Source organism: Falco peregrinus, chromosome 8, assembly GCF_023634155.1.
Source record: "Falco peregrinus isolate bFalPer1 chromosome 8, bFalPer1.pri, whole genome shotgun sequence".
Lineage (NCBI taxonomy): Eukaryota > Metazoa > Chordata > Aves > Falconiformes > Falconidae > Falco > Falco peregrinus.
Window position 1 is genome coordinate 2,287,629 of NC_073728.1, and position 20,479 is coordinate 2,308,107.

The window sequence follows — 20,479 nt, forward strand, 5'->3', positions numbered from 1 at the left end:
CCCTTGAGTTACCTCCTTATTAAAGGTCTTCAAAAGCTAAATTAAAAACCCCAAAGCGACGAAACCAAACAAAAAAAAGCAACATAGATGAACATGATGGTCCTAAAATTTCTGCTGTATTTCATGCTGGTTTTCAAAATCGCATTTCCTGTACAAGGTTATTGCAGGCTGCTCAGATGTTTTTGTATCCCCTGGCTGCAAGTGTGGTAGCGATGGTTGCTAGGGAGATGCTCTCAACTGTCAGGTGTGATATTAAATGAAGAATATCTATTTTGTAGTTGAGTACCATGGTACTTAACAGAAAAAGTCATTGAATTTGAACGGTCTTGCCCAGAAACCTGTTTTAAGATGCTAAAAGTCCATCCAAGAATGCTTTGGCTGAACAGCTGTTTTGTCATGAGCAAAAACCAAAGCCGTTCTTTGGCATAATTAGAAAAATAACAGTCAACACGAATTCTGAAGATTGTGTTCTGGATAGTGATCTCCGACAAGTGTCAAATGCTTAAAATGTCACTAAAGAAAGATCAAAAGATAGCGTTTTCTCCCCTTGTGCTGTGAGCTGGCAGTTTGCACCATGTGCTTATGTTTCTATTTTAAGGGTGTTTTTAATTACTTCCATGTTAGTGTTTCTCTAGTGCTTGGTTGCTCACGTGAGAGGAAACTCTGACACTGTTTGGCAGCAATTTGTCCTTTGTTGATAGTTTTGGTTAGCTGTGTTAATATTGAAATAGTTCAAATATAGGTAGGACAGGGAGATAAAATAAAACTGTGTTTTTGCAGCAAGCTTTGGGATTTCTGAAGTTTTAAATACCGTTTTTCAAAATCTTCAGCAAGAGAGGTATTTGGAAGGCAGAGGAAAAAAAAGCATTTGGAGAAACTGCAAAATTAGGGATGTATACGCATGCTTCCTAAGAGAAAATTTAATCTCAGAGGAAAGAGTTTAGAGCAAATCAGCAGTTTAGAAAGATACTTTCTTTTTTGTCTGGTAAAATAATTAGTGTCTCTCCAAGCTGGGAAGTGTGTGTTGATGGAAATGGCTGGGTTCTGGATGCTGCTGTAATTGTGCATTCTGTTTTGCAACAAAGTGAAATGCTTTGTTGCAAAAGTGGAAGCTGTAACTGTTGGGCTTAGCAATGTGCTTTTAGTTCATTCTGCCACTGTAATTGTCGCTTTGACCTCTTTGCTTTGGGGGACCAGGATGCTACTTTGCACTCTGGGAGCATGGACAGTGTTATACTTGGCTGGCCATGAGCAATTCCCTGCCACTGAGTACTGAATACACGCTGTTTCTGTGGGAAATGTGGTATGCCTGTGGGCGATGTGCAGCAGCCTGTTTTCCTGGGGCATTTGGGATATTGGGTTGGACCATCCAGACGACCAGACTAGCTTCAGGTAGACATCCTCTACGTTTGCTGTTCAGTGCATCTAGAAATGCCAGGGTGGTTGCACTATATATGTGTAGGTGGGGAATTTTTTGTGTGTTATTTTTGCTTTGGGAAGAGTGTGAGGGATGACCCCCAGAATCTAAGGATTATTCTGGACCCAGTGATAACCCTTGGTTAGCTGGGATCTGTAATACATGCAGCTGTGCAGCACCCTGTGTCTGTGGAGTCCAGTTCTTATGTGCAATGTCATGATTTTCTACCAAACAAAAATCCTTCCCATAAAATTTCCATGCTTAGCTCAGTCTTTCAGTTTAGTTTCCCTTCAAAATATTCAAAGCCAAATAAAAAAGGCAAAAAACCCTTCCAGTGTTCTTCTGCATAACTAATGTGACGTTTGCAAGCCAAACCAGACATTTTTTCCGGCCTCTGTTTTCACTCTTTATCCCCTAATCCTGCGTTTTCTCTTGGATAGAGCCCTAAAAAGTAAAATATATGCAAAACTTTGATGTCCCCAGAATTGTATTCTATTCTATTGCATTCATAATTCTGGGAAAGTAATTAATATCACCCCCTCACCCCACCAGAGAGACTGTTGAAGGCAGCATCTGCTTTTCTAAAACTTAGTTGCTTCTGTGCCTGCTGTTGGGGCAGGACTGCTGGTTCAGCCTTCCGGGCTCGGCCCTTGTAGCCTCTTGCCTTGATGCTCTGCCAGCTGGAACAGCTCCTTCTTCTCACCGCTCATGGGCATGCAGAGCTTGTGCAAACGCTCCCCCACCCACTTTTGCCCAAACAAGACAGGTTAGGAGAAGGTGATGGTTTAGCTGAATTTGGCTTGCTTTAACAAAGAGCAGAGCTGCGAAGCTGGCAGAGCGGGGTGGGCTGCAGCACTGCCGGCGGGGCAGGTGGGAGGTGGGCTCCAGCCCCACGGAGCTGTCGCCTGCCTGTTCCCAGCTGCAGAGCAGCTCTGTGGAGGAAAGGCAGGCGCAAGGCCTTGCGTGCGGACCATGTATGTAGAGCGTGCTTTATTCCAGGATAAGGAGAGCAAGGAGAAGGTCCTCATGGAGAGACATGGGTGCATACTGTTTATTATGTGGGTTTTTTCTCATTAGCCTGCTTGATAAGGCACAGATTTGCAGGACTGCGTTTGTCTGAAGGATTCAGGCTTCATCCAGGTCTTCACACACACACACACACGTTATACACATTTCTGTAGTATTGCTGAGCATGCATTTTGAGGGGGTACAAGTGTGCACACATTTAGGATTGTGAGTCTGGAAGGCTTTGCATGCTTGGGATAGCCGATGTGAAGAACAGCTTGCCGTTCGGTTTGGAGTGACATGTTGGACTTGGGACTAAGAGAGGCTGTGATGTGGTATTTCAGTAATGTTGGGAACCAGACCCTTGTCTCTCCTCTCACCCGAGGAACGATGAGTGTCTTCTTGGCGCTGTGGGGTCTTGCAGGAGGATAAAGCTATCCTGGAAGTAAATGCTTCTCTTCTAGATGTAGTTCTGCTGTGCTGGAAAGTCTTCCAGAGGATTTAGTAAAGGAACTTTGGGGGGCTTCTGCCTTGAACACAGTATGACAGTTTGGTGCTGGGTAGCAGCTGTGTTTTCAGTGTGTATCTAGCCTCTAGTAGTGCTGTTAGATATGCCGTTAATTTAAGTGGGAAGTGATGGAGAATATTTTTTTTTTTCTGCAGACTGAAATTATGAACAATTCCCAGTTATGTAAGAAAACAATATCAAATTGCATTGATGTCTGCAAGGTAACCAGTATGACACTTATTTAGACTAAAATATTTTTTCTTTTAGAAAATAAATACGATTTTGTATATATTATAAAGAAAATGTGTGAACTGTGAAGAAGATTCTGCTTGAGTTTACTGAGAGCCTGAAATATTCCGAGTTGCTTTGTACAGCATGCTAGTATACTGGTGCATGGTAAATTATATGTATCTGTGCTGGTAATTCATTTTATTGGTGTGCTCAAAATGTTTGAGACAGTTAAGGATGTATAGGCCATTAAAAACTCATGGCAGGGTTTGGCTGTAGCTGCTTTATTTTCTTCAAAGGCAGCAACATCAGCCTGAAATACTTGAATTTTCTAAATCTGCTTTTCCCATCTACGCACGAATGATGTATGCTCCTGTGCCAGGGGTCCTCAAACTATGGCCCACGGGCTGGATACGGCCCCCCAGGGTCCTCAATCCGGCCCCCCGTATTTACAGAACCCCCCCCCCCCCGCCCGGGGTTGTGGGGGGAAACCAAGCAGCCGCAGATGACTGCCTGCCACTGCATCCGCGCCGGCCCCCTGGTTAAAGGTTTGAGGACCCCTGTTATGCCATCACCTCTCCTCCCCAAAAAATCAATATTGCATTTATAAAAACGGAGGAGTTATTTAATACTATCTATTAAGCCTTACATTGGAAACTTCCTGCTGTAAACATTAAAATATTTCCATTAATTAGGATAACAGTTTCTACAGTCTCGATTTAGGATTAGTAATTAATTTTAAAAGTTACTTTTTTCTAGCATAAAAGCTACTGTCAGCCTCATGGAAGGAAAGTGTTAGATGCGGGGGTGGGGGAGAAGATAATTTTTTGTGTCTCCAGAAGATCCAAGTATTTGTCTTTTCCATGTCATGGGCACTTGGCAATTAAAAACAGTCCAGAAAAGTTTTTGTTTCTGAGGCTGAACTGAAGACTGCGGAGATGAGAGGTGCTGGAACCAGGATCTGTGTTTTCAGATGGGAATTTCTGTGCAAAAGAGCACCAGGCATAAGTTACACAGCTTGACTTTGACTTCCCTGCTGTTACTCACAGTTAGGTATTTCGATTTTTGTGTATTAGAGGGTTTAATAAAAGAATCTGTGAGGAGGAGGAAATCCTGAAGCAGCAGAGATCTTCTTTGTGCAGCATCAGCTTTTGGCTCTGAACAGTTGTAAATAGCCCAAGAAGCTGCTGTGCATTTGCTTTTAGCCTCTTCTGTAGTTCCTAACTGGTTCCCAATATTTAATTTTCCTAAAGTCAAGTTGTATCTGAATATTTGGGGTTTTTGATGGTGCCAGCTACTTCGTGCTATTCAAATACAGTGTCCTCAGATGTAAGGACAGTAAATGGAGTGGACGGGCAGGAGGTTTGTTTCTGTTACTGTTTCGGTTAGACTTGTATCAATGGAAGTTGCAGCCATTCACATGTGCCTCTAATATACTGTAGTTTATTTTGCCACTAGGCAGATCCCTGGCAGCTTGAAGGTGGTTGGGAATCCAAACACTCCTTACCAATGAAACCGGGAACTCTGTTTCTGTGGTGCATTAACTCCTTCTGTGCTGAACTATTCCTGTTGGCTGCTCAGGCAGTCTGGTGACAGAAAGAGGATACAGACTTTTATTTTCTGTAGCAGTTGCATTTACATTTTAATATCTATATTATAATTATCTATATAATATATAATTATGATTTATAATTTAAAATTATATTAAAATTATAATTTTAAAATAACTGTCCCAAACATCTGATCTGAACAGCTGCAGTTGATGTAAAAGTTCAGCTCCCTCATCTCCTTTCAGCTGTTGGCTGTGTTGAGAAGCTGTTGACCTTGTTCTCAATATGCCTGAATATTTTACATATGTTGATATGATTCATCCCAGCCACTGTTCTGCTTCATGTACTTCGCATTCTACTTCATGTACACCTACATGTGCTCTAAGGCGCTGACCTGGTGAGGCACTTAAGGACTACCCTAACTTTAGACTTGTGAAGGGCCTTATCAGTGTCACTGTGATCACTTGAACAGTTTAAGCATGTGTTGAGTGTTCTTGCTGTTTGTTCTGTATTGTTCTATATTGTTCTATATTGTTCTTGAATATACTCAGTTGCCTGTTTGTTAAATTCTTCATTTCCTTCATCGGTACTTTTTTGAAGACAGTGTGTAAGGTAACGTTAACGTGCAGCAGCATCTCTTCTGTGAGCTAGTATGTCACAAATACAGCTCTGGGGGAGGGGGTGTTTATCTCATCTCAGCATGATTTTCTAGTGGCATTGTTTAGCTTATCTACTGTCTCTTACTGACATTTTGTTCCTCTGAGAGCTGCACTTGAAGCAGGTCTGATTATTTGTCTTGATGCTGTTTGTAATCCTGGTATCATTCCCTGCCCTGCTCCCCCCCTCTCCCTTTCCTTGCCTTGATACCGCATGTTCAGGTTTGGGGTACTGCCAGACCTTTGTGGCAATGACAAATACTCATTACTCCTCTCTCCCCGCTGGTAGCTTTCAGTCTTTATATTGTTACTGACTGACTTATTTATACTTGTATATATTTACACTCCTTTTACTGCCATCATGCCGCAGGGTCAGCCGTAGCTGGGTGGGTGTCGGTGCCCGGGCCAGGGGCACAGCCAGGGAGCTGCTTCGGCCTCGCTGGAGGGGGCACAGCGCCGGGGGGGCGCAGGGCGTGCGGCTGGAGGGGCAGATGCCCTGGTCCCTCTGGTCCCATCAGCCGTGTGCAGGGCGCAGCCAGGAACCCGAGGGTGTCTGGCGGCTGCGTTGCTCATGTACACCCTCGGCTGCAGGCGAGTGCGGGGGCTTCTCCCCAGGCTGCTGAGAACGTTGCCTGTAGGGTGTCTCGGTGTGTTTGACTTTCTGTGCCGCACGTCCTGTGTTGTCATCTGCTCGTTCGTCTGAGGGTGAACTAATCATAAAATAGGAGAAATTTTAGGGTGGTTTTCCTCTTGGAGAAGTAAAGCTTATATTCTGTTTTGGCACTAAACCCATCTTTTTCTGGAGACTTGATTCTCACTTAATTTGATAGGATGTTGCATTGATTTTAAAAAGTGAAAGCTGAGAATACTTACAGAGTTATTCCTGTTACAGAAGGATAAAAGTTCTACTTTTTCTGTTTCATGTCCTTTCCTCCCTCGATTATCAAATTTCCACTAGATTTACAGTTTAGTATAAAATGCTGCTTATAATTGGGGAAGCACTGAATAGCCTTGGTTCCCTGATAGAGAACATTGCTTGGTCTTGTCTTGTCGCGTGCACCTTCCAACTGCTCTGGTCTGTTGCCAAACTTGGCTGTGTTGCAAGAAGCTGCCACAAAATCTATCACTGACAGGTACCATAGCTATTACAAATACTGCGTTGTGCTAAAGAGAGATTCATGCATCACAATGAGCAAGCTAAAAAATTATTAAATCTGATTCTACTTTTGTACAGATGTTCGATCACTCTTAGCGTATCTTTTGCCATGGATAGCCTTAGGACAGGTAATGTTAAGCAATACTCCCAGAAGGTCTCATGTGGCCTGTGAAAGCTACTCCATGGAGGATTATGTCTTAGGAACTGAGCACAGGAGAGTCTGGCTTGTGGTTACAGTTCCTGAGTGGACACTGCTGGATGGACACCGCTTAATATTGTTGTCATTTGCCTACCACGAGAGGAGGTGAAGTTCTCCAAGATATCTTTCCCTCTGACCTGTGACAACCAGGGTGTCAACAGGATCTGTCTCTTGAGCGTTTTATGTGCGTGCCCAGTATGTAAGATCAAAACCCACTGCAGCAGCGTCTGAGGACTACAGACATCATGTATGTTTGAAAAAACACACAAATATAAAAGTTAAATGTAACTTATTCTGGTGATTGGTGGTGCTGTGCCTCCCAGTGCTGAAAACAAGTTTTCAGCCTTCACATGACAAACGGTTCCGCTGCACTGGTTTGTCCACATTTAAAGGATACTTTGAAGATAGTCCAAAATAGCTTGCAGCTGATGACCTCCCAGGCATATTAAAAGTGGTATTTTACTTGACAGGCTCAGGGATGTGTTTCAGGGAGAGAGTGTAAATACCAGTAGGGTTTCTGTGTTGGTATTTGCAGGAACTGTTGAACCTGTTACCAGCTTACGACATTTAATGTTGGTAGGTTGTAATTTGGTAAGTTTCATTGGTAAGTCTTTTAGAATTTCTTTTGTATTAGTGGTTAGGAAACTGAAACTAAACATGTTTAGGACTGGCAACAGGGGTCAAATAGCATGATTAGCACTATTAGCAGTTCTTGTGATTTTTGTTGTCCATATTGCAGTGTTTAGCAATTTCTTTTAAAAGCCTATGCTCTGGAATCATCTGAATAAAGTAGTAAAGGAAAGGAGGTTTTGTAAACACTATATTTACACCCCTTGAAGTCAGAAAAAAAAAATCTTGACAATGTGACTCCCTAGGGCTGAAAATTACAGAAATCAAATAAAAGTAGATGGATTTCAGAAGTTGTGTATATGATTTTTAGCCGTTCTTCTAAGTTTAAGGACAGAAAACCGACTGGTAGTATTGCTTTTATTTGTGTTTAAAGGTCATTCAGGGTGTACAAGCCCATTTTGGGCTGCCGTGGACAACCAGGCTAAATGCTCTACAAGAACCTTTGTAGGCTAAGAGGATTGCATCCAGACCTAGTGTGTGGTCCCAAACCATTCCCCAGAGACCCTTCTGAGTGTTACGTTGTTGATCCAAACTGCATTACTAAGTCTGATGTCCAGAAGCATTTGAATGATGTTGCTGCAGTGCTTAGAGTGGAAAAAGTTTCCAAAAGAGGCCCAAGGGTGATGTCTTTCCTCATTTTAGATTTGATTTGATTTGATCTACCTGAAAACAGGGTATCAGGGTACGGACCATGTCTCTGCAAAGTCTGGTAGAACCAAGTGATAGAAAAGTTGAGGTTTACTGGGAGGAAGTGTGTTGTTTAGGCCTTGAATTTTGTTGTTTCACTGGTTGAGATTGCATTTCTAATTATAAGCAGAAATACACCTAGAAAAACAAACACTATATAGAAATTTGTTGCTCTTTTAGTAACGGTGATGCTTGCAGTTACTGATCATGTTTTATAACTGGACATTCTGTGGTTTTGTAGGATGCTGAGAAACGAACTCCTCTTCATGTTGCGTCATTCCTGGGGGATGCAGACATCATCGAGCTTCTCATTTTGTCTGGTAAGGCAGTGTCCCTCCCTGTTATTAACTGCTAAATTAGGTAATTTTAAAGCTCCAAGGAATACCCAGCAAAGCATATATGAGTGAGCTTTGGGCAGTGCTATGATTTCTGAGTTTCATGGAGCTGGTTGCAGTTGTTGCAAACTTAGGAAATGTATTTAAATTTGGTGATACAATTATAAAACATGCACTGTGACTGACTGGAATTAATAAACGAACTAGTTTTTAAAAACTTCTGAAGCGTTCAAACTGACAATATTTGTGGATTCAGAAACTTGCTGAAATGCGTATTTGAAATGTGGGCTCACGTCCTGGAGTACAAGGCAGGAATTCCTGTTAAGCAAAAATTATTACGGAATAATAGCAAAAAAGTTATGAATTAGTTTGGATGAATTGTTAAGTGGTATTTACATTAGAAACATGATTCTAAGAGTCAGGAAGTTGATTTGGAGAATAGAAACTGTGCAGTAGGATGTATGTAAACAAAAAAAATATCAAAAAATGTTTGCAGACTGTTGCAGTGACAGAAACCACAACTGAAATATGTCAGAACAAAGCATAAAGCAGACATCTCTCAAGAAGTACACATGATTCATGGCAAGCTGCTGGATGTGCTTCCAGATTTCAAAGGCGGTGCTTTTCTAAACCAGAGAACTGTAAGGGTAAAGCTTATGGGGATTTAAGAATGTGGGATTGAAAGGAACATTATGGTACAAACATGTAGCCCCGTGCAAGCTATATGATTGGTTTCACAGATTATTAGAGTTCTTTAAAAGAGTTGCATGGTTTTTTTAGAAAGTTATTTCAGAACTATCAGTCCTATGACTGCAAGGCACCTTCTGATTTTCAGCCTCGAATCCTAGAATAATTTCGGCTGGGAGGCTTTTCTAGAGTTACCTGATCCAGCCCCCTGCTTAGAGCACCAGCCAGTTTCACGATTCGATCAGGCTGCTGACAGGCACACGCAGACCGCACAAACATATTTCTTCAGATTACCAGCCTAACCACACCTGGAGAAGGCAGAAAGTGAGAATTCAGTTCCCTGTAGCTAATGCGTTTCCTCTCTGTATTTTGGGGGGATTTTTCAGTTGTTTAATTGTTTAATGAGGGTGACTAGTTGGACATACATGATACATCAGATCTTTCTGCTCTAACCCTGATGCCAGCAGAATGATTTAAATGAACATTCCTCTGCTGACAGGTTATGCTTGGATGAGTTTTCATTATGCTAAATGTAAACATAATTTTCTTCACTGGGAGGTGAGAGTTAATATACTTAATCTGTGCACATATTCTTGCAGTGCATGTCATTTGTCACATACTGTTGTTCCACTGTGCCGTGAGAAGATTGCAGGAGCAATGTCGGTTTTTAGAAGTTTTACAATAACAGCACAGGCAATATCCCATAAACAGAAAGGTGAAGCCGTTCTGCCCATTCCTCCCCTGAATCCCAATGACATCTAAAAATGTCCTGGTGAACATTCTTGTTTTCGGTTGTGTTGCTAATGAGGGAAGGAGACGTTCTAGTGTTCTCCTGGGACACTATAGTTCCAGCACCTCACTGCCAAAGTCTCATCCACGGGCTGTAGCGTTTGTCTGGTCACAGCATGAAATGCCAATGATACATCCTCATCCTTTTCTATATATCCAAATGAGTGTGAAAAACTTCGAATATGGACTTTTAAAAATCGGACTTCGTGTCAGTGGGACTGTGCTGGGGTTCAGTCTGCAGGAACTGTGTGGAGCTTTCCCAACCAGCTCAGCATGAGGCACAATTAATCTGGTGTTGCATACTCTACCTGTTCGTTGTCCTTTAATCTCTGAAGTATCATTGCTTATGGTGAGCATGAGTACTTGTATCCAAGAGCAGGTTTGGAGGTTTGTGAGGTTTTGAGGAGCAGATTTACGGGTTATTATAAACAATTCTTTGTTACTATGATCTCTCTGTGAACTAGGCTCCAAAGGCAACTGCAGCACCTTCCCTCTGCTTCACCGCTTCATTCAGTAAACTGTCTTAGTGAAAGCGTATCATAAAAGATTAATCTGATCGTAACATTTAGTTACATAAGCAGAAAAACTTTGTTGTCTGATTTAAAATGAAAGGGTGTTCTCACAGAGAGAAAGCACAAAATGTTTGCTGTTGGCATCAAAAAATAATATTCCCAGCATGAGCAGAAGCTAGGGAGAGTAGCAACCCATTGCATTTTGTACAGGGCTCAGGAGAGAAATTAAATGAAATATGCACATTCTGAGATTTGTGGCCCACAAACTGATGGCAGCACAAATAAATGTAGTGTCTAATGAATAAAACTTCTGCCCAGGTGGTTGGAGACAGACCAGAAATGGCTTTCTAGGTAGCCACTGAAATGCAGTCTGTTTGGAATGGATATAGGAGAGAGAGTGCCAGATCCCTCAACTGGTATGAATCACCCCGGCCCATTAAATGTCAGAGCTAGGTAGATTTACACCAGCTCAAAGGTCTGATCTGTAATCATATGGTTCAGACTGGGGAAACGGGCTATGTGGTTTTGTTTTTCCAGGCTATGTGAAAGCAGGGAGCTTTGAGCCCTTCTCTTTCTCCTCCTTTCTGTCAAGAAGGACCAGGGTAACCAGCCATCTCACGTAAACGAAGCTCTGTGTGATGGCGCATGATGGATGTGCAAGATGAACTGTCTGGGCAAATACAAGCTCCTTTCTCATTTGTGCCGGTGCCTCTTCCCATCCTGGGCTCTGAGCTGGTGCTCGAGGGCGTAACGTGTGAGCTCAGTCCCTTACGCCTTGTTCTCCACCACGGAGCTTGCGATCTGGGCAGTTATCACCATGCCTCGCTATTTCAGATGGCTCCGAGCTTCCTGGCGAGAAGTTTTATGTGCTGGGGGCGTGCGTGCAGTATTGACGTCTGTCCTTCATAAACTGCACAGCACCTGAGGAGGAGGACAGACCCCACCGTGGTTTGGGAGGGTTCCTGGTGAGCTCTGCCGCGCAGGTTTGGAGGGGAGACTGTCCTGTGGGCAGCGCGTTCTGGCCCATCGCGGTTGTGTAGGCAGCAGGGGAAGGTGCTGTGTAACCAGCGCTTCCTCGTAGGGCGGGCTAAGGGCTAGGTGGGCTGGAGAGGCAGCCTGCTCCCTGCCTGTCCCCGGGCTTCCAGACTCCTCTCCTTGGGGCTTTTGGGCATTCCCCTCGGGTGAAAGTCTGGAGGGTGTCCCAGGGCTGTCCCCTCTCTCCTTCCTGAGTGACCCCACCTGGGGGATCCCCAGGCCATCTCCCTCCTGGGCAAGTGACTCGGACTTGCGTTCAGGGAGATCCTGCCCGACCTCCTGTTCCTGGCATGCGGCTCTTGGGTTTCCGTGCTCACCTCCAGCACGACGCTGTGTGGCTGCCACGTTGTGGGCCCCAGTTCCATCTGCCGGGTGGTGCCGCTCTGTTACATTTTATTTGTGCTGGTCTTTGCTTTGTATTATTTGTCAGGTTGGGGGTGGTGGTGTTATTCCTTACATTTTTGTGTGTCTGTTGCTGTGTCACATAACAGAAGTTGGAAAGGTGCACGTTAATAATATCATTAATAGGTTAAAGACTAGAATTTCCTTCCTCCATTGACCATCCCTAATTTCAGAGGTTTAGACTGCAGAATCCAGATTTATTGGGGACCTGTGGATTTGGCAGATGTGGCTGGATGGAAAATTGTACTTTGGTTGGATAAAGACATGTTAACTTTATTCCTGAAAGTCGGCATCGGGTTGTTTATTTCAGATCTCAAAAGAACAGATTTATTTCCTCTTTTGGCAGAAAAATTTGGGAGTGAAAGATGGCAAAGATTACAAAACAGACATATTAAAGAAAAGTGGATTACAGAAAGTTTCCTCTCAGTTGATTTTATCTGTAATGTTATATATCATGTTGTCTAATTCAGCCTCACAGAGCAAATCCAACAGCCAAGCCTTCAGGCCCATGGGTACAAGGCCTCCCGAGGGCAGAGTGCAGGGGATGGGGCTGAGAAACAGCTTTTCTCTGGAGAGAGGAGGGGTTTAAGTGGATGTTTTTTGGGGTGAGTGGGTGCTGTGGCTACCTGAAAGGATGTTAAGGGGAACTGTTTAAAGCAGCTCATCTTTCCAAGGATACGAAGGACACCACATACACCATGTTGAGTGTGTTATCAGGCCTCTCTGTCCTTGTAAATACACAGATTAATTCATGGAGTATTGTAGGAAGTGCATCGAAACATGGTTAAGGTACTTGGTCCAGAGTGAAGAGAGGGGCACTGAATTTCTGGGTGACTTTGGGAAAACATTGTAGATGGACTTGAAAATTTAAGCTTCTGATTTTTGGGCACAGTTCGTTTTAAGTGCCTTAGCATGTTGTAGGGCACTTAGTCTTTGGAGTTGGATTTCTGTGTTAGCCAGTGCTTTCAAAGTGCTATGCCCCAGGCTATCACAGGGTGGACATTCAAGCCTGTGAAGCATAGAGAACACCTTTGAAAACGTGGGCATTGCTCGCTGGGTGCCTCTGCTTGATCTCCTTTGAAATGGCAGATATTTTATGTCCCTGAGGAAGTGCATCAGTGCTGGTTAAGTTTTTTGTTGTCATTAACTATTGCTTGCAAGAAACTGCTGGGAACTTAAAAGCTGAATTTTGGTGAAAGAAATGGGCAGCTCAGAGGGAAACATTTTGACATGTCTCTTCAGAAAATGTGCACCTCAGTAAAAGGACAACAGCAGCTCCTGTAACAGGCAACAGATGAATTGTGCAGCTCTTTAAAATCGGAAATCACAAACGTATTCAGCTGATGCACTGAATTAGATATGTAAGAGCATATCCACTTTGTCACGTAAAGAGCCCCAAAGCACAAATAGGTAAAGGGATGTGCAAAGCAGCTGAGGAAGAAAAGGCTGACAGCATGCTGTGTGTTACTTTATTTATACTGGTATGGTTTTGCTTTTATTATTTTCTTTAGCTGTTTTCTTGGCAACTATTTCAGTTTCTCAAAGGGTAAGTGGATCAGTGAGAGGCATGAATAGCTACGGACAGAAACACTTCCCTAGGTTTTCTAACCATCTTCATATTCACCAGTGCTACTGGAGTTGTTGAATACCGAGGAATGGTATGTTTGTCACACTTTGCTACTCCACACATAAGCCTTTCTGATTTGCAACCATCTGCTTGTAGGAGTTAGTGAATGGGTAGAAATAAACGAAAAGAAACCTTAGTTAAGAACATCAGGCAAAACCCCAAGGCAAATACAAAATAAATTTTGAAACCCCAAAAGAGGTCTCTGGTGGCAATAATTAGGAATCCGTCTGGGCAATTTGTGTCCCCAGGACCCCTGCTAGGCCAGATCAGTGTAAGGGAAGGTGCCTCGGGACAGTTCAGGAGGTTGTTGCCTTCCAGAGTGTCTCCAGAGCCTCGGGCAGGTAGGCAAAGAGCAGGATACTAATGCCTGTCAGCCATAATTTATGGCCTTCTCGGTGAAGACAAAAGAGGCTAACAGCTTCCTTGCTTAGACAGATTCATTAGAAAACTCTTTGAAACTATTTTCTTTTCTAAAGGGTTTTTTTCCAGAGGGCAGGTTGTACACCAGGTACCAGGTTCTGAGGTGAGTTGGGAGGATTGCCTCTAATTGTTGCAATAGTTAAAAAAGTGCATTTCTTTTTCTTGCAGCCAAAAAATAATATCCACCTTGTGGAAATATGAAATAACTTGTTTCTTCTCTGATTATCTAGCACAATTCCCAGTAACCACTGTGATTCAGAGGCAAGCACCGTGATGATCCTGAGAAAAGGCTCTTGGAAAGTACTTCTGATTCAGAGAGTGTGATCTATTAATCACAGGCTTTTGTATACATTTAAGTTATGATGCAAAATGAAGCTTAAGAATCTCTTTGTTCAAGAAGTTCAGAGGCTCATCCAGGCGATGTGCATGATGCTTGTGCTCCTCTAAATTTTTTCCTGCATATGCTGATCTTCTCAGACTAGTACTGCTACCTACAGACCTGAGAGGCACATTTTCAGGTTAAGTCCTTTTTAAAACTAGTTGCTCTAGTCCTAGTTGCTCTAGTCCTTTCCACTAGAGTTCCTTTCTGGGGTATCACATCAGTGAATAGCTTTAATATTTCTTTCAAACAAATCTGGTTTATCACACAAATACAGGAATCCTTTTTTTTTTTTTTTTTTTTTTTTGTCTGCAGTCAGCCAGAACTGCTGTAGTTGTTAAATATTCTTCCATTACCCTTTTTTCTGGCGAGCCACTCCAAACCCATCCTCTTGTGCAGCTGTCTTTATCGGAGTGCACATTAGCAGTGAACAGATTGTCTCCTTCATCCCTCTTCTGATGTTTGCTGAACAACACCCACAGAAGCTAAGGTAGTCAGTGCCCAGTTTCCTCCTCAACCTGAGCATTTCCTGGTCCTGTTTTCTTGATCCCAGCAAGATTTGCAAAGCAGAGAAGCAGTTACATCTTCTAGTGGTCTGCCTGATGAAGCTGGGAACAAGAGATGGCTTGTTCAGGCTGATTCCCTTCATTATGCCTGCAGACAGCAGCAGTGCTGTGAGCAAAGGGTTGCTTTTTTCCCCCGTACTGTATCAACTGATCTAAAAAAATGCCTATACATAGGTTTACGTGTACATACATACATACATATGTAATCCTCTGCAACAAATCTTGCTGTAAACGAAGCTAATCCTGATAACAGTCTGACCTGTCCAGTTCCTTCCTTTCCCAATGATGGTTTAGCTCCTATCTATCTGGGATCTGGAAATGCATTTCAAGGTGAACAGGCTGCCAGGAGAGTCATGGTTAGCACCCGGAGTACCACACACGGCTCAGCTCTCAGGGAACAGCTGGGCAAAGCTTTTGGTGTGGCACCCAGGGCATGGATGTAACCTCTGCTGTTTACTTGCAGGTGCTCGTGTTAATGCCAAGGACAATATGTGGCTGACTCCTCTCCATCGAGCAGTTGCTTCAAGAAGTGAAGTGAGTAAGATTTGATTACCCTGCTTTTGCACGTGAACGACATGCTGGGGGAGAAAGCAGACCGCTGAGAGCTGTAGTAGGCAGCACAGTGATGCAAACAGGGAAAGCATTTTTGGTGTGCCGGGCCTTCAGCGCTGCAGCTGGAGGCCAGTGTTTACAGGTTAGTTGTAGCTGCCTTTGGGCATTGATGTGGTTGATTTTCGCCTTGTGGAACGCTTACACATCACCATAGCAAGTCCTGTTGAGCAACCGTCAGCTGGAGTGGAGTGGGCGACCAGGACTGAAGTGGGTTAGAGTCCACATGGGTCTACAGTGGCCACATCATCTTCAGGTGGTGAAGTAAAGAGGAATAAATCCATATGGATGTATGCACACTGTGCATGTCCCAGAAGGGAGTGGATATATGTATGTGATCCAGCATGTATTACCACATAGTTTGTTTTGGTTAATTGCATTTCAAGGCAGCCATTAGGTTTTTTGTTAATGCATTTGATTCATGCATAAAGGAGGGTTAGCCCGTATTTCTTCTTCTTGACAAGTAGAAATCTTCTGGCATCGTGTTGTACTTCTTCCGTTGCTATCTCAAAAAGGAGCAGCAGTAACTGTCAGGAATGCAGCTCAGGCATGACTGTTTTCAACTGCACCATCATTTTTGGCTTTCCATTTTGGACCTCCCTGCATACTTTTATCCTCCTAATACTTAGTTAACAGTGAGCCCAACTGCAGACCAAATTGGCTGCTGGGGATGAGGGGAGGGGTTGTAAAAGAGACAGAGGGTGGCTGTCTTCCAGAGATTGATGGACTTGAATCACCTCCGTCAAAGTCCAAGTGCTTGCCAAGCCTGGAGGCAGGAATCCTGGGCTCGCTTCTGAACTCGGGCATTGTTTGGCTGCTGGCTGAGCTTCCCAGCTGCTGGCATCCGCTGAAACCCTCTGAAAGGAATATCTGATAGAGTATGAATGCTGTAATGAGGCAAAATACAAAAAGCCATGTTGGAAAACAAAGGTCAGGCTTAAACCTTAAAAAACAGCCACAATCTTTCCGATGCAGGAATTGCAGTGTGCTTGGTTTCTTTTTCTGGATGTGCCAGAGTACATGATTTTTATTGTCAGTGACAATCCTAACAGAAAATGTATGTCTTTCTGTGTCTCATCTTTAACTCTTTGTCAGCCGAAGGCCAATTGCACAATGAGAAACTGTTTTCCCTTGTGCAGCAGTTGTGGTACCGCGGGGCAAGCGAGCCCCCAGTACGGTGGTGAGGCAGCAGGGGAAGGCGCCCGCCTTTGGTGCCTTTTCATGGGCTGCTGTAGGTTTTATGAACACACATCTCTCTCTTCTCCCGGTATTTTTCTTTGTTATTTATGTGATAATTGCTACTTCTGGTAATATTTTTGGAACAAGATTCAGCGTTCTGAGGCTCTTTCAGTGCTGCTTTTATTACACAAGCTAACAAGTGTGCAGCTTCAGTGTAATAGGACAAAACTGATAATGGTTGAAGCGGATAGCAGTAGGGGAGTTCCTAGTTCCCATTGACGGTAAGAAGAATTTATGGTCCAGAAGCTGACCAGTAGGACTCGGAGTGGTTTTTGAAGTTCCTGTGAGCACAGTTGCTTTTAGAATGACCACCTACAAGTTTTAAGTTTTATTATCAATCTTTTGCTATGAAGCTTTCACAGGATTCAGAAGCTGTCTCCTTACACCCTTTTATAGATTGATTAAAAGCATGAACAAGTTTTTACTTAAGTCTTAATGCTTTTCAAGTGAGCTTTAAGGCTTTAAATGTTTGTTTACAAATCAACAACCCTTAGGTGTGTCTGTGCAGGATTGTTAGGGGATGCATCAGCTTTCAGCCGTAGCCAGTTTGAAAAAGTAAAGAGATTTCACTGTGCTGACTTGGGATAACTAGAGACACTGAAGGCAGAGGCTTACACCACAGCTGCTGACTGCATGCACATGTAGAAATTACGTTAATAAAAAAGGGATAGCTCATGCTCTCAAAGGGAATAAAATTAAAACTTCCCCATAAGGACTCTAACATTTTGATCCCAAATCTGATAGAGCAGCAGATTTGGAGATGTAAACAAAAATGTGTAAGTGTTTTTTTAAAAAGTAAATATTTTTAGCTTTCTCTTTTCAGTCCTCAGTATTTACTTCTGAAAATTCTTCTGTAGCTTTTTCTTTCTTTCATTAAGAGTCGGTTCCTGCTGACTTTATGTCCCAGCTGGATAGGTCTCTAGTGAATTACATTTAAATGACTTCTAAAATAGTAGCCCTTTCATTGAAAATCAAAATCCTGTTGAGACATCAATAGTGAGATATCATTATTGGTGCTGTACAAGATGCGGTGTCACTAAGGACAAATCTGTTAGAGGATACGTTGTGAGATGGCTGTAGAAAATGAAACGGCCGGGATCGGTTGAGGGCAGAGAACTAAAATCTTAGTAATGGGTGTAGCGTTGCTGCGGGCACCCTCCTGGGCCATTCTAGGTACAGCAGTGCTATTTAAACACACGGTATGTGTTTCTTATTCACTAATAAAATTTTGGCTGAGCTTGCCAGAAAACTTTCCAGTTTATGGAAAAATAATAAGGTACTATGTAGGACTAGGGCTCTCCCAATTACCAGCTGTGAGTTGTAATTAGCAGACAAGGCTGCTTGAATGCTACTGTGTCCCAGTGGTTCCTTTGTGTTTTGTTTGTTTGTGGGGAAAAAAAAGAAGAAGAAACAAACCGTAATTTTGAGAGTGACTTGTTTTTTCATCTGACTCATTTAATGGCAGATGCATGAGTAGAAGCAGAAAAGAACAGATCGTGAATTCTCCAGTAAGGCAGTCTCTCAAGACAGAAAAGTACATTTTCTCACTGGGAAATATGCACTTGTAACCAACAAATTTAACCTTAAAAGATGTTGTTTGGTCTCAGGCTGACAGAATGGATGTTGCAGTGAAGACCCTTGGCCTGTGCTTAGCCCTTGGGGAGGGAAGGAATGCTACTGCTAACTTAGGGACGCCAGCATCAGCCCTTGCCTGTGATTCTCATCTTTTTGTGAAGCTAAAATTTTATTTGCACATACTCTGTTTTATTTTCTTCTTTTTCTTGTTTATAAATAAAACTTACAGCAATTTTCTGTGATTTTACTCTCCATAATGATGTACTTTTTGTTTTGTAAATACTTTCTGTAACACTGAGCTCAAATAAGTACATTAGTTTCTTCACTGAGAGCACAGTTATGATGACCGAGGTACTGAAGGTTAATCAACCAAACAGGTTGGTCTGTCTGCATAGGCAGCTTCATGCATCCTAAAATCAAGTTGGGAATTTTTGATCGTGAGGACACTGCTCTAAATGACAGCAGAGGCGGTGTGTACTCTGGCATTTGAATCAGCAGTACCATTTCACTAGCCTGGGAGGTTGTTTTGGTAAATGTTGTTCTCTTTCCCTCCTCCCGGCCATGTCTGATATCCATAAGTAATATGCATAGGTAATTTGATCAAGCTGCCAAGCAGGTGGGCCAGGTATGTATTCAAACTGCTTGGCTGTGGATGTCACTGTGTTGCCATTGCAGGAAGCAGTGCAAGTGTTGATTAAGCACTCAGCTGATGTCAATGCTCGGGACAAGAACTGGCAGACACCATTGCACGTGGCGGCTGCAAACAAGGCAGTGAAGTGTGCGGAGGTCATCATCCCCATGCTGAGCAGCGTCAACGTCTCTGACCGGGGAGGGCGGACAGCATTGCACCATGCAGCTCTCAATGGCCACATCGAGGTCAGTTGTTTAAGAGTGTAATTGATCACTGGTTGATTTATTTATTTTCCCAGTTCAAACAGTGACCTGCTGTGGCTGGGTCTAGACTGAGCCCCGTATCCCTGACCCCCACTGAATGATTCCTGTCGTTCAGCTGCTTTCCAGACTCTGCAAAAGGTTTCCTACCTGCAGGAACAAGACAGTGGCTGGGAAGTACCTGCGCGGAGCCAGCCCGCAGGTGGGGTGTGCACACCGACTGGGAGAGCTGGCTGTGCCACCAGCTCTGGCCACCCAGGTGTGTCCATGGCGCTTTTGGGCCTGACTGCCTGCAAAAATGAGAGTGGCCAAATGGAAAGAAGGGACAACTGGTGGATTCATTTTGTGCTGAAGAAATGATCAGCTGTGTGAGATCCAGTCGGTCTGCTTTTCTAATTAGTGTTCTAGAAAATGCAGTTCTGTTTTTTCTGCTTACATAAGCAAACGCTTCTAGCCTAATTACTGTTTTTATATGAACAAAGCATACTCTTGTAAATAAAGCCCCCATGTAAAGGGTTTTGCTGACGTCTTTAGATCCCAGTGCGAGGATCCTCATTTGCCCGTTCCACACCTGAAGACCTAGAGATGGAATAAAAACTCTTAGACTGGAACAGTAGGCATCTGTCAACAGAAACTACTCAGTTCTACTGTAATTAAAAGAAGGAAGAGGAATGGTAGTTCCTGTAAAACGATGATGCTGTTTGGCTGCACTGTAGGAAAGAGATAGTAATGCTTGAGTCTAACCATCATAGTCTAAAGTTCCTGATCTTTTGGGTAGAGTATATCAGAAATGTTAATGGAATATATACCGTTACTAGCTGATCTCTGGGGCAAAGCAGTGTACAAGAGGAAGGCAATCATCCAGCTCTGTGATTTACGATTTTAGGATGTTTTGCTGAGAAAGTTGTTGAATGAGTTTTCAGTTCTCTTTCTTTTTTTCCCTGATTTTTCTGATGTTTAATGTTGGATGCTTGGCAATGGGGAAGGCAGCTTTTCACCTCTCAGCCATGCTGTCTAAAAGGCCAGCGTCGTGTGCGAAGCAGCCTGGTGCCATGGGCACACACAACTTAATAGAAGTCACCGTGGTGTTGCAAGAAATAGACACTCCTTGTTGTGAGATCAAGCAGATTTTAGGGTTTGTTACCTCACAGTCTGAAGAAATCTCGTCCCAATCCACAAGAAAACTCCTTAGATTGGTCTTAACAACAAAAACTAAGAGCAGTTAACGTTTCTCTTCCAGGCCTGTTTCTCTTCCAGGTTGTTTGCCAAGCTGAATTTGAAGCACGTTGGAGTAGCAGTGCGCTCCATACCCTCAGCCCCCTCTGTGAACACAGAATTTGTCCTGGTTACTTGTGGCTGTCACCGGTCCATATCATT

At 43.3% G+C, this 20,479-nt stretch overlaps 1 protein-coding gene across 6 annotated transcripts in view; it reads left to right on the top strand.

Moving 5' to 3' along the window:
• ANKRD44 (ankyrin repeat domain 44) overlaps window positions 1-20,479 on the top strand; it is a 143,936-nt gene that overhangs the window by 65,463 nt on the left and 57,994 nt on the right. For all 6 annotated transcript variants that reach the window (XR_008748373.1, XM_055811787.1, XM_055811790.1 and 3 more), the window contains exons 3-5: window positions 8,278-8,356; window positions 15,252-15,322; window positions 18,887-19,087. Coding sequence is in view for 5 of the 6 variants with exons in the window: in XM_055811787.1 (XP_055667762.1) it covers window positions 8,278-8,356; window positions 15,252-15,322; window positions 18,887-19,087 (351 nt within the window). In the remaining variant the exon portion in view is untranslated. The remainder of the gene's footprint in view (window positions 1-8,277; window positions 8,357-15,251; window positions 15,323-18,886; window positions 19,088-20,479) is intronic.